Source organism: Gekko japonicus, unplaced genomic scaffold (genome assembly GCF_001447785.1).
Source record: "Gekko japonicus isolate JY-2015 unplaced genomic scaffold, Gekko_japonicus_V1.1 scaffold681, whole genome shotgun sequence".
Taxonomy (NCBI): Eukaryota; Metazoa; Chordata; class Lepidosauria; order Squamata; family Gekkonidae; genus Gekko; species Gekko japonicus.
Window position 1 is genome coordinate 296961 of NW_015165254.1, and position 14764 is coordinate 311724.

The window sequence follows — 14764 nt, forward strand, 5'->3', positions numbered from 1 at the left end:
ACAATGCTTTTGGAACAGATGTTTTCATTTGATTAACTAGCTTAGCAGTGGCTGGAAGATCACTAAAGAAAAACATATCTTTTGCTTGGGCCCATATCACTGGAATGCCAAGAGGAAGACAGGAAGATGGTTTCAATACCGCACAATAGTGTTAGTATTCTGAAGGTGTCTTATGCAGTCAGGTAAGTACATGCAGCTGCATGTGTTGAGAGTCCATAACAATTATCCACCAGAGACCACTACCGCAGAAGGCCAGTGAGGTGTAGTGGTTAAGAGTGTCGGACTAGTGTCTTGGAGACTCAGGTTTGAATGCCCACTTGTGACATGGAAGCTTGCTGGGTGACCTTGGGCCACTCACACACTCTCAGCCTAACCTGCCCCTAACCTGTTGTGAGGATAAAATGGAAGAGGGGAGGAGAATGTATTAAATTCCTTTAGGTTCCCATTAGGGAGAAAAGCAATATTTATATAAATAATGCCACAATAAGCAGAATACAAGGATGAGCAATGTATGCTTAATCCTCAGCTTGTTTCAAATATTGCAACTCTGTCAATGACTCAAAATATCCAAAAGGATCCTCCATTATAAATTATTATATCAGCAATTTAAGTGGTTGATTTAATAAAAGAAATCCAATTGGTCTTAAATTATGCTTTACACCCTGTAAAAGTATACCAATTATAGTCAGAAAATCCTGGCATAGCATATTGATTCTTCTTGGAGACAAAAAAAATGGGGAGCACAAACTCTAAAGCACTAAACTCTAAAGCAAGAGAGATCCTTGGATTACATTTGTAAAGTCTTTTAATTCTTCCAAATGACACTTCACATGCTTTTCTCTCTCCCTCTCTCTCTCTTTTCTTCTTGAAGGGAACGTGTAGGACCATGGTGGGATATTCCATCGTACCATAAAAAGTGGAAAAGACAGATTCTCAAAGATGTTTCATTTCATATAGAAAGTGGCGAAATCATGGGCATTTTAGGAAATTCTGGTAAGTAGTTATATCTGTGTTTCTGAGTCAGAAGGTCATAATTGCTACATTAGAGAGCCAGTGTGTTGTCGTGGTTAGAATGTCAGGCTAGGATCTGGGAGACCCAGGTCTGAATTTCCATTCTGCCATGGAATCTTGCTGGGGGACCTTGGGCAAATCACACCGTCTGAGACTAGTCTACCTCAAAGGGTTGTTGTAAGGATAAAAAGGAGGAAAGTAGAATGATACAAGCTTCTTTGGATCCCTACTGTGGAGAAAGGCAGGTTTTAAATGAAGCAAATGAATAGATAAAAATTTAAAGTGCAGTCCTAAGGACTCTTTCCTGGGAGTACACTTGAGCAGGATTCTGAGTAGATCTGCATAGGAGCTGATGCCCAAGAGTGACAGAGTGGCGCTGGGGGCCTTTGCCGGCATAACTGAGCCTGCTTGCAGGATGGGCGGGGTATAAATATAATAAATAATAAATAAATAAATAAATAAACTGTCTCTTACACCAGTATAACTCAGAGATTCACCACAGTAAAGGTCAATCCTCTTGTTAGAGAATGAGATTGATATTTTGCTTTATGGACTATATTTATTGCTAGAAACAATGGACTGTGCACACACACACATAGGCTCAGAGAACTGTACACTTTAAGTCACCTGTTGTGATACTACACATAGAAGGTGCCTGCACAAGCCTTACACGTGTAAATAAGGTTTCAGCTATTTGGGACGGACTAACAGGTAGGTGGGTCAAGAGGTTGGCACGGTTACCGCCAATGTTCCCTCTAATCTGTGAAGTCTTGTGAGCAAAAATTCTACCTTGTGAGCTCCTGGCATTAAAGCTGTGAGCAAGCGATTTGGCTGCTGCATAAATTAGTTTACTCTGGAGCCATCCTTCCTGAGCTGAGACAAAAATGTGTGAGCCGGAGGCTAAAAAACTGTGAGCTAGCTCACACTAACTCAGCTTAGAGGGAACACTGATTACCGCCCATCTCTCGAACCCACTAGAAAAGGAGAGAACCAGTCACATGGCTCTCTTTCTCCTACTTGATCAACTAGCATCTCCCCCGCAACAACCCCTGTCTGCTTTTACCCCTCTTAAGTCCCACTTGCTATCCCCAACCCTTGCCTCCACTGCCCACACGTTCTGGCTGGTTCTGGTCGTGTGTGAATTCCCTTAGTTTTCCATTTCTTCCCCTCTATTCTTCATTGGAACAACGAACCTGCAAGACAGATAAGTTTTGCCCATCATCACCCCCACCTGCTAATGCAACTGTGCTTATTTTAATACTGTAATTCTGAGGAATTTGATTGAATGTGTGAGTGCATCAGTATTGTTTGTATGAAATTTATTCTTTAAGTAAAAGACATTTATTTTAGCAACAACAGCCTCGAATCCTTCTCTGGTAACCCTTGGTGGGAACAGGACCTTGGTATAGTTAGCAAGGACCCATTTATAAATTGCCAATTTCTGTAAATAAAGCAATTTGGCTAACACGCTCCCTGAGTGCCTTCACCCCTGCCCTGCCCTTAGGGTTGTGCTGTAGGTACAATCATGATGGAATCATGATGGAATTGAAGAATGCAGTATGTATTAAGAGGATCTGTTGTGATTATGGTTTGATTATGTTTTGGTATGTCTATATATCTATTTTTTAAGTATGGTCCCATCTACAGATATCTAAATTTGTTGATCAGGACCACACTGACACTAAACCAATTTCCTGCAAATTTGGGTGACCCTCCACCCAGGTTCACAGAAAAATCTGAAATATTAAAACAAATACTTGGGGGGTTAAATACATTAAAATGCATTTGTTGGGGTTTTAAGTCCCTCCCCCACTTATCTTTCTTCTTCTAAGCTGGTGGCAGCATTAATGTCTGGGATTCCACAACTGCTCATGGAGTAAAGAAATACTTCCTTTGTCTATTCTAAATCTATTGCCAATCAAGTTCATTGGATGCCCCCCCCAAGTTCTACTGTTATGGCACAGGGAGAAAAAGTTCTTTCTTCTCAATTTCTCTACCCCATGCATACTTTTAGAAATATCTATCCCCACCTTAGTTGCTTCCCCCCCACAACTACCCTTGGCTGGCTTGCATTCCCTCTCTCTGTCCTCTTGAATCATTAATATTAGCTCTTAGCATTAATGTGTTCATCTAAGTCACCTCAAATGGAAGAATATTTTAAGAGTTAAAAATAAACATGAACAATCATATGGTAACAAAACCAAATTTGCAAAGGGCATAGCTAGAGATACAGTGTTAATTTTGTGAGGTATACATGTATTTCAGACCAAATATTGTTCTGTAGAGACCAATCTCAAACCATAAATTGCTTTAGGAACAGATGACTTCGCTGGAAAACAATTCAAATTGTGTCCCGGATATGAAAGTGGCTTATGATTGGTTTCATTGCGAATAACTTGGCGATTTATATTGCACTGCTCTTTTTTTAACTGGAGGAAACTCCCTGGTAAGGTACACATCAAAGAAATCCTATATATATGTAATTCCATTATGTATTGGCCATTTCCAGCTCTCCCATTGGCTGTGCAGTGCACGCCATCAGCCATTGGCCCATCAACTGCCACTCAAGAGTACTTATGTGCCATTGGCTGGGTGCTGGGTCTACTCCTCTCCCCCACCCACTGCCAGCCTGGACACTCTTCCCTCACAGAATTAACTATCAAAACGGCTGTCTCTACTGATGAAGACACTTCTCCTTCTTGGCTCTTGTGGGACTAACTTTTCTCTCATGGCTGCTGCTAGGCAACCAAGCTTGGTTCTGTCAGTAAAAAAAAAGTACTGATCCCTGTGGTACCCCACTGCTTACCACCCTCCACTGAGAAAATTGCCCACCTACACTCACTCTCTGTTTTCTATGAACTAGCCAGTTTTTGATCCATAAAAGGACTTGTCCTTTTATCCCATGATTTTTGAGCTTGCTTAGGAGCCTTTGATGAGGAACTTTATCAAAAGCTTTCTGGAAGTCAAGGTAAATAATATCTATTGGATCCCCCTTGTCCACATGTTTGTTCACCCCCTCAAAGAACACTAATAGGTTAGTGAGACAAGATCTTCCCTTACAGAACCCATGTTGAGTCTGCCTCAATAGGTTTTGTTCATCTATGTGCCTACTAATTCTTTCCTTAATAATGGTTTCCACCAATTTACCCGGTATCGACGTCAGACTGACTGGCCTGTAATTTCCCGGATCTCCTCTGGAACCCTTTTTAAAGATGGGAGTGACATTAGCTACCTTCCAGTCCTCAGGAATGGAGGCAGATTTTAAGGAAAGATTACATATTTTTGTCAGGAGATCCACAAGTTCACATTTGAGTTCTTTCAGAACTCTCGGATGTATGCCATCTGGACCTGGTGATTTATTAGTTTTTAAGTTGTCTATCAGTTTTAGGAGCTCCTCTCTCATCACCTCAATCTGACTCAGGCTCTTCCACCAGGCCTTCGACTAAGGAACCACACTTAACAAACTAAGACCGTGTCCCCAGTACCATCATTGACAGCCTGAGACTCAATGATATGATCCGGACTGAGATGTCAGACCCAAAACCAATCACTGACTCTACTCATATTATGCTGATGCTACTAACGTCTCACTACCGCCATACAAACTGTTCACTAGCACTTTATGATGTGTTTTATTTTTACAGTTATAGACTGACTTGTTTGTCTGTTTAATAATTTTTATGTAAGCTGCCCTGAGCCTGCTTCAGCAGGGAGGGTGGGGTATAAATAAATAAATTAAATAAATAAATATATGTGAAGAGATTGGCCAATATTGGAGCCCACCAATCTACATGTGATTTAAGTAGCTTGGCTACTATAAAATCACTTCCTGGGGCTTTCCCATTTTTCAGCTGCGATATCAGCAACATGACCTCACTTACTGTAACCATGATGGAACATCTCTTACAGAGTGAATAATGGGTGATTTATATTGTCAGTCCTCATACAAAGTGGTGAAATGGTTTCTCCAGATCTCCACTTGTATAGAACTTGCCAGAGTATCAACTTTGCTTCCCTGTAATGAAAATCCATGTACGCATTGTAAATGTAACTCATATTTTATAATGTTTGCTTTTATTTTTTAATTGTAACAAGTTTTGTAGTGTGGGGGGGGACTAGCTTATACATCTAATATCTCCTATGGGCTCTTTGGCTCAAATGGTTCCATGAAAGCTGATGTAGTCCTGCATCCATATTGGCAAATATTGAGGACTAGGAAAGTGGGTGTATGTGTGTGCCTTTTATGGCTACAAAAATTAAATGGCTTCAATCCTAAACCTATTCATGTGGCTGTGACAGAACAAATTATTGTAGTAGTTCCAAATCTAGCGAAACAATTTAGAATGAGACTCTGAGTTTCTCTTGGAGAATGTCATATTTCAAAGGGTTGAAATACAGGGCTGACAATCAGCCCGAAACCTGGCCTGCTCTTGTCCTTCTAACATTAGGTTTCATCTGCACAAGTTACATTTTCATGTCATAAACACAGTGACCTCTTAAATGCTTCAGCTCAAACTGTACTAGCAGATAATTACTCTCAACCATTTGTACCAGGATCTGGGAAAACAACTCTGTTGGATGCCATAGCTGGAAGACTTAGCCATAAGAGCAGCTTTGTTGGGCAAGTTTATGTCAATGGACGTGAGCTGCATCGGGATCAATTTCAAGACTGCTTTTCTTATGTTCTCCAGGTCTGGTTTTAAAATTTCATTTACATAGTTAGTTTTTCTGCACATATTCTGTGTATACCCATAGATGGGGAATGCATGGGTTGGAGTATGATCTCATGCCCCTTTCATACATTCAGCCAACATAGTTTCCAACCATAAGAAAAAGGGACCATCCTGTGTATTTTAGTTACTGTGCTTCTGTTCTTTTGCACTAGATTGTACAGAAGTCAGTGAATGTATACAATTTGGTTGCCCCTACAAGGTTAAAACAGGTGCATTTGTTTCTTTTTCAGAATGATACTTTGCTAAGCTACCTCACCATAGAAGAATCTTTGACCTACACTGCTTTGCTGGCCCTTCAGAAACATTCCTGTGACTTCATAAAAAAGAAGGTCTGTACCTTTTTCTTTTGGGATATATATTGGGTGAGATGTCTTTGAGGAAGACTCAGAAAGTAAGGGTATAATCCTGCACACAGAATGCTTGAATTCCAGTGAAGGCAATAATGGGATTTAAGCAGTCTAACATTTTGCAGGGATGGAGCAGGTAAATTAATTATAGGAACATCTGCTTCTTCTCTAGCTGAAGTTTGAAAAGAGTCAAGAAATCAACAATGCAATCCTTGACAAAGTATATCCTTCTGAGTCCACTGAAGTCACACAGCCAGCCAGAAGCAGAGCCTAAGCACACTGAAATATCCTAAGGTTCAATCTTGTTCCCATTACCATTATATGGGGAATGCTTGGAACATCTATTGGTTCAATTGTTGGTGTAAAATACATCTCAGTACATATGGAAGCAGCTTGATTGGAAGTTGAGCAATATGTAGTATTTTAAAATTATGATTCTTTGCTAAAAACCTTAGTGTGTCTTCATATAAATTATGCACTTGCATTTATTTCTTTTTAATATATATTCCTTTCTGTCTCTGTTAGTTCCAGCCTATCCACTCACCTACTAGCACTGGACGTTTTACCAGGAATTGCCCACACACTTTCAAACTTGTATCCATAGCCTTGTATTTACTTATTTACTTTATGTATATCCCACCTTTCTCCCCAGTGGGAACCCAAAGCATCATTCTCCTTTCCTCCGGTTTATCCTCACAACAACCCTGTGAGGTAGGTTAAGCTGGGAGTATCTGACTGGCCCAAGGCCACCCAGCAAGCTTCTGTGGCAGAGTGGCAATTTGCACTTGGGCTTCCCAGATCCTAGTTCTACACTTTCACCACTACACACCATGCTGGCTCTCTAGCCATAAGGGCTAGGAACCTGATTTTGGTTTTAAATGTGCATGAAAGCACTGAATGGTGGGATGTACACAGCCCAGATTATGCATTGTGGTGACTCTGATCTGAAAAGGATAAAGAAGGTTCAACCACTTCAACTCAGACAGGCAAATCAAGTAAAAACATAATGCACTGAAGGTGACAGACAGTGCTATCCTAAGCAGAGTCATGCCCTTCTAAGCCCATTGATTTCAATGGACTTAAAATATCAATCTGCTTAAGACGGCACTGTCAATACTTAACTGAAATAGTATGATGACATCTTATTACTTAACTGAAATAGTATGATGACATCTTTCTCTTTCAAAGCCTTCAAGGGCATCCTGTTCCACAATCATTCTGAATTAAGAGTATTAAAACACAGAATTGGTTTTAATGTAGCGTTTGAAGGAGGTTTGAGCAGCCGGGCAGAAAATCTTCACCTTCGGTTCTTCCTATTTTGCCATGGTTTTTGCAGGTTGATGCTGCTATAGCTGAGCTGGGGCTCATGCATGTTGCTAACAGTGTAATTGGAAGCCGTGTTTTTGGGGGAATTTCTGAGGGTGAAAGGCGCCGTGTTTCAATTGCAGCACAGTTATTACAAGATCCCCGTGAGTATGGCGTGTAGCTTTTCAGAACAGAACAAATATTCTGTCCTTTTTTATTATTAGACTGCCAGCTGGTACACACTCCTACCACCCACCTCCACCCAGTGTTTGTCAATAGAACTTTCTATTTGTCACAGAGCCAAAGTCATTACCTTCAAGAGGAGGCCAACACACATAACCTAACTCAGCAGTGATTTAACAGAGTCTGAGTTTCAATCTCTGCCTGGGCAGTGATGGGAGATGAAGACTGCAAGTAACCGGCACAGGCAAAAGGTTTACAGTAACCCAATCCTAAGAAAAGGATGGCAAGTTTGTACTATTGGAGCTGCTCAGTGGTCCATCCAGCCCAGTTCTGCCAGTGCTGATTTGCAGAAACCTTCTGGAGTCTCAAGAAGACTCTGAGCATGGGTACTTGGGATCTTCTGGTTCAACTCTTATGTTATCTTTATGGTGTGATTATCACTACAAAATGCACCGCCCCACAATCAAAGGCCATGCTGCACCAGTAATCAGTTGTCTTGTGCTATGTATAATCTGGATGAGAAGTTCTCACATGTTTCCCATCCATTGAAGCTTCTGATGCTGGCACAGAAGTATTTATATCATCATACCATCTGAGTTTGGGAGATAATACACTCATGATCAAGAGAGCACAAATGAATGAACTGGTATGCGCAATGATGTATAGGTATTAGTGTGCTTGAAAATGATTTTATGAAGCATACTCCAGAGAAACAGGGTGGGGCCATGGGCTGGCACTAGACCATCTGCTTGGCATGCCGAAGGCCCCAAATTCAATCCCTGGCATCATCCAGTGAAGAGGATCAGGTAATATGAGAATATCGCCACCTGAAACCCTAGAGAGTCACAGCCAGTCAGAGTAGGCAAAATTATCCTTGCTCTATATGATCTGACCGAGTATAAGGTAGTGTTCAATAAACATTGGTATAGAACATTTTTAGTAACATTCTGGATTTTTAAAATTTTATTTTAGCTATATCCCACCTTTCTTCTCAACAGGGACCAAAAGTGGCTTGCATATAATATATATGTAGTGAATATGAAAATTATTCCATTTATCATGCACAAAGTAAATCTTAATACTTTCATTCTAACTTACTTTACACAGTGAAAGGATTACATTGCCATTCCAAGCACAGTTACACCTTTCTAAAGCCATTGTACTATCAGTGAGGAAATTAATTAACAAATGGCTTAGCAACAGAACTACATGTTACTTTGGCAATAACATTAGTGAACTTGTTTTTGCTTTCAACAATAATGTTGAGCTGGGAGGGCATTTGCAGAGGCGAAGAGGTGGTGGGTGAAGAGCGCTTAACTAATATCCATCTGCAAGTCCCCCCCCCTTTTCTGCTTTGTAATATTTCTGGCCTCAGACTTGACTGGAGGAAGGAGAATAATTAGGAGGGAGGGAAGATTTGACAGGGAGAAGTGGTGAATGAGGAATAAGTAAACCCTATTCCATTCCAATGACTGTCCCTGGCAAAGCCCCTCCCCCCTTTTTGCTTCAGTGCTATGAGGTGAAAACAGAATTAGGAACCCGTATTTGCCTTTCAAGCATACGAATTTGCCCTTAGCTGAACCTCCAGGAACTATTCTTGCTGTTTTCACAGAGGTCATGTTGCTAGATGAACCAACAACTGGTCTGGACTGCATGACAGCCAATCAGATTGTATCACTGCTTTCAGAACTTGCTCGGAAAGGCAGGATAGTAATTATTACAATCCACCAGCCACGATCAGAATTTTTCCAGGTAAGAAATATCAAGACACAGATTTCCATTCTTTTAAGCTTCCATAGTAGCAATATTTGAATATGAGAGAAATTATGGGATGGATCCATTCTAGGGTTGCCAGGTCCCCCCCCGGCCACCGGCAGGGGATGGGGGGGGAGGGTTGCCGGATCCAGGTTGGGAAATTCCTGGAGATTTGGGGATGGAGTCGGTGGGGGGCAGTGACCTCAGTGGGGTACAATGCCAAAGCATCCATTTTCTCCAGGGGAACTGATCTCTGTAGTCTGGAGATGAGCTGTAATTCCAGGAGATCCCCAGGTCCCACCTGGAGGCTGGCATCCCTAAATTCTATTCAGCAAAGTTTGACACCTTCCTCTAGCCTAAGGAGTCTTCCTCAAATTGAAGTGACTTTTCCTCCAACCAAAAGAGTTACTTAATTTGGAGAAAGGCTCCTTAGCTAGAGCACTGGTTAGTTGCACCCCAGTGTGAGAGGCTCTGGGGTGAATCCTACTCCTATCCTACCATCTACCCACCAAAGTTTGAAGACTTCCATCAACATGTGGCTTTCCTTCTAACAGAAGAGCCACTTAAGTTAGAGAAGGGTTGGAGCCACACCTTGTTCTCATCAGAGTTTTTTACATTAATGTATTTTTGTTTGTGTTTCCCAACAAGGTATTTCATAAAATTTGCATCATGAGTTTTGGAGAATTAATTTTCTGTGGAGGGCCATCAGACATGATCACATTTTTTGGGGACTGTGGTTACACTTGTCCAGAACATTCCAACCCCTTTGATTTTTATGGTAAGCATTTCTAAGTTGGGTTTTAAAAAAAGAGAGTTAGTTCTAGCCAAACAAGTTAGAGAGAATTATGTTCAGCTGTTGTTCTATTTTTGAACATTTCCTTTGTCCACGGCAACACAGGGGCCATGAAATTTTTCAAAGTCCTGTGGTCTAATTCTTATTTTAAGCAAATAGACTTTGCTGAACAGCATAGCAGGATTAGTGCAGAAGCAAATCAGGATTTTATAGTGCGAATTTTAAAAAGGGTTTCTCTGAGTAACATTGCACACACTCTTCATGTTTGTGCTAAGAGTTTTAGGGCAAGAGGAGTATAAGATGCATTCCATAGTTTATTTATATAGAAAATCTAGAATGAAGAAAGGACAACTGGGAGACTCCTCCCCTGCCCTCACAGGGCTGCTACTGCTGCCACCTACCTGGCCATGCAGTAGCAGGAGCAGACAACGGGACCAAGGAAGGCAGCCCTCAGAAGGGGCAGCCCAGTGGATCTGGTGGTCATTTCCTCCTCCACAGTAAGGTTTTTTAAATATATATATTCATTCTGATTTTTTTTTTGCAAACTTGGAGACTGATCCAAGTTTGTACAAACATCTTTCTTCTCAGTACCTAACCCCAGTGTGTGGATTTAATGATCTGCACTCCAAAGTCCCATTTCAGAATTAGATCATAGAATCATAGACAAATAGAATCATAAAGTTGGAAGGGACCTCCAGGGTCATCTAGTCGAACCCCCTGCACAATACAGGAAATTCACAAAAACCTCCTCCTCCACACCTGCAGTGACCGCTGTTCCATGCCTAGAAGATGACAAAAAAACCCTCCAGGTTTGCTTCCTGACCCCAAAGTGGCAATCAGCATTTCCCTGGGCATGTAAAAAAGGCCACAAGATGTATGATAATGCATAGCCTGATCCACAACTCAGTGTTGCTAGAGTATTTACATGGATAAATGTATTTGTATGGATAAATCTAGATATAGTAGGTATCTCAGAAACATGGCAGAATGGGAAACATCTATGGGATACAGCCGTTCCTGGGTATAAGCTCTATAGGCAGGACCAGGAAGGATGGGTTGAGGGAGGTGTTATGTTGTACATCAAAGAGGACATAAAATCCAATAATTTAGAAAACATCAGAGGAATTAACTCCCCAACAAAAGTGATATGGGTGGAAATACTAGGTCCTGTTACTTAAAAGTGGGGGTATTCTGTCATCCACCTGAACAAATCCTTGAGGCTGATCTTGAGATGGAGACTAAAGCAGATAACGTTATGATATCGAGAGAGTTCAACTACCCTCACATTGACTGGGTAAACATATTCTTGAGTCATGCTGTAGAAATAAGATTCCTAGATGTCATAAATGATTGTACACTGGAACAGTTGGTCACAGAGCCAGCAAGAGGGATAAAGATCTTGGTTTTGGGAACAGTGACTACAATGCTATTGTTCAGCATTCATGTCAATGGGAAGTTACTGCTAAAGTAAAAAAAAAAGTAACTTGATTTCTAAAGACGAACTTTACAAAAATGAGGCATCTTTTAAAAAGCGGAAGGTCTGCTCCAATGAATTGAACAGGAGGGATCACAGGCTCTGGCAAAATAAATGTAACTTAATAATTAGGCATGCAAAAAAAGATTTTGAGGAGCAGGTTGCTAAAAGCATCAAGACAAACAATAAAAATTTATTTAAATATATCAAGAGCAGGAAACCAACCACAGAAGCAGCTGGAGAGTAGCAAATGTTTTTTAAAAGGGCTCCGGAGGGGAACCAGGAAATTCTAGGCCAGTTAGTTTAATTTCTGTCCCAGGCAAATTAATAGAAACTATAATCAAAGACAGAATTATTAGGCACACAGAGGAACAAAGCCTGTTGAGGGAAAATCAGCATGGCTTCTGCAAAGGGAAGTCCTGCCTCACCAAACGTTTGGAGTTCTTTGAGAAAGTGAACAAGCATCTAGATAATGATGACCCAGTAGACATTATATACTTGGACTTTCAAAAAGTTTTTGACAAGATACTTCACCATAAACTCTTGAGCAAACTTAGTAGTCGTGGGATAAGAGGACAGGTTCTCTTATGGATTAAAAATGGGTTAAATGATAGGAAGCAACGAGTAGGAATAAATGGAAAATTTGTGCAATGGAGGGAAGTAAGCAGTGTTTTCCCACAAGGATCAGTATTGGGGCTGGTACTATTTAATAAATGATCTGGAACTAGAGGTGAGTAGTGTAGTGGCCAAATTTGTAGATGACACCAAAATATTCAGGATGGTGAAACCAAAGGTGAAGCTCCAGGAGGATCTCTCCACAAATTGGATGAATGAGCAACAATGTGGCAAATGAAGTTCAATGTTTATAAATGTAAGGTGACACACACTGAAATAAAAAATCTCAGCTTCAGGTAAGGGGGGTCTGAACTTACTGAGACAGAGAGGAAAAAGAGGTTGTGTGCTGCAGTGGTGAAAGATGCAAACTCTATGTTGGGGATTATTAAGAAAGGGATTGAAAATAAAATGGTTGATATTATGAGGCCCTTGTACAGATCTATGGTGCAGCCTTGTTTGGAATACTGTGTGCATTTCTGGTCACTGTATCCTCAAAAAGGACATCATAGAGCTTACAGAAGAGGGCAGCCAAGTTAGGGTGCTGGAGCACCTTCCCTGTGAGAAAAGAGAAGACTAAGGGAGGACATGATAGAGGTTTATAATACTATGCACTGCATGGAAGGAGCAGACAGAAAAAAAATTCTCCTCTCCCAAAACATTTAGAACTCAAGGGCATCCAATGAAGCTGATGAACAGTACATTCAAAATAAGACAAAAGGAAATACTTCTTTACATAGCAAGTAATTAAAACAAGGAATTAGAATTTGCTATCACAGGATGAAATGATGGCCACAGGTAGAGATAGCTTTAAAAGGGGATTAGATAGATTTATGGAGGATAGGTCTATCAGTGGCTACTGGCCTCGGTGACTAAAGGGAATCTGGTGAAGAACGGGAACTTCCATGTTCACAGGCAGTCAACCTCAGAAGCCCAGTGCCAAGAGGCAACAGCAGGGGAAGACCTCAGCCTCTGTGCTCTGTAATGTCAGATCTTCAGAGGAACTGGTTGGATGCTGGACTGGTATGATCCAGCAGGGCTCTTCTTATGTTCTTAACATGGGGGGAAAATGGTACCCGGCTTGGTAATTCTCTGATGGGCAGGTGAATTGCAAAAACTTTGTAGTTCCTGTATTTAATTCTGCTAGCTCTGCATTACAAGGTAAGAAAGCTCATAAATGGAAATACAGTGCAGACATGGCCCCCCGTTTCCATGTGTCTGCCCTATGAAACTTGTGTTGTGTAATACTGAGGTGAAATAAAACAAGGTCACTTAGTTCACATTTCTTCAGGTTCTCTGTTTGAGGGTGTGTCAGTCAGTTAATCAAATTGATTTCTTTATAACCAGAGTTAATTTTCTTAAAGCAATGATCTCTTGAGCAGATATTTTAAAACAAACTTTTTGTATGAAGATCAAACAAATGTAACCACTAGTATCAGTATAAATATAAAAACTAGTGGTCATAATCTAGAATAGGAAGTTTATTGGATATTTCTCCAACAAATAATCTCCATACTACAGAAGGAAAACTACATTAACCTATGCATTTATAATGGTTTGACACCTTCAGCAAACCACACCATATTATTGGAGGAATGTTTGTCTGACTCAGAGGGCCCAGCTTCATGTTACGTTTTCCCTGAGGACATCCATGGGTCAAGCCAAGCATTCACAGCAAGCAAGCACATTAAGCATGTGAAGGGTACAAACCTTGCAAGCATGTGTGTGTGCATGTGTGGTTTAAGATGAAGAGTAAAAATGCATTCATATAAAGTTGGGATTAATTAAATGGTATTGCATAATTTTTTCAGTGGATCTAACATCAGTAGATACTCAAAGTAAAGTTCGCGAACTGGAAACTTACAGCCGAGTTCAAACTATATCTACGGCCTATAAAAGTTCAGAAATCTTTCATAAAACTTTGGAGGCTATTGAGGAAACAAAGTGCAAAGTGAAAGACCTGCCACCTATACCTTTTAAATGCAATGACTCTCCCAAATCTTTCTGCAAACTATGGATTCTTTTAAGGTAAGTGCTCATCAAACAAGTCAGTGGTCATGCATGCAAGGTAGGCTTGTCATTTGCCCGCCCACAGCAACTAAACCTCTGCCCTTGGCCCCCATCTCCCACCACTGAGAAATTGAGATGCAGGAGAGGAAATGGCTGGAAAAATGCCTTCACTTTAGCATTTCCCTATGTCTCTATGGTATTTGGCACAGAGATTAGGGAAAATTCCTAGAGCATTACCTGGTAGTGATGTCACATATTCCCCAAACTCCAACCTTCCCAGGTGCCATCTCCTGGCATTTTCCAAGGCAGTGCTGGCAACCCTAATGTAAGGCCTGTTTCAGAGCAAGCATATCTTGGCCTGGGTTGGAAGCAGAGGAAGAATGCATTAGCACAGTGCAATAATACCCCTTCATTTTCAGGAGGACAACAAGGAATTTATCCAGAGACAAGCCTAGGATGATCATGCGACTTTCCCAAAACTTATTGTTTGGCCTTTTCATCGCATTCTTCCTCCTGAGACTGAATGATGACCTTCTTAAAT

General features: G+C 40.9%; 1 protein-coding gene across 1 annotated transcript in view; it reads left to right on the forward strand.

The window, feature by feature from the left end:
* Positions 1 to 126: 126 nt before the first annotated feature.
* The window catches only part of ABCG5 (ATP binding cassette subfamily G member 5), a 24923-nt gene continuing 10285 nt past the window's right edge, over positions 127 to 14764 (forward strand). Inside the window, exons 1-9 of the mRNA XM_015410157.1 lie at positions 127 to 182; positions 872 to 993; positions 5566 to 5702; positions 5975 to 6073; positions 7428 to 7560; positions 9192 to 9331; positions 9983 to 10112; positions 14025 to 14241; positions 14643 to 14757. Of these exons, the coding sequence (XP_015265643.1) occupies positions 127 to 182; positions 872 to 993; positions 5566 to 5702; positions 5975 to 6073; positions 7428 to 7560; positions 9192 to 9331; positions 9983 to 10112; positions 14025 to 14241; positions 14643 to 14757 (1149 nt within the window). The remainder of the gene's footprint in view (positions 183 to 871; positions 994 to 5565; positions 5703 to 5974; positions 6074 to 7427; positions 7561 to 9191; positions 9332 to 9982; positions 10113 to 14024; positions 14242 to 14642; positions 14758 to 14764) is intronic.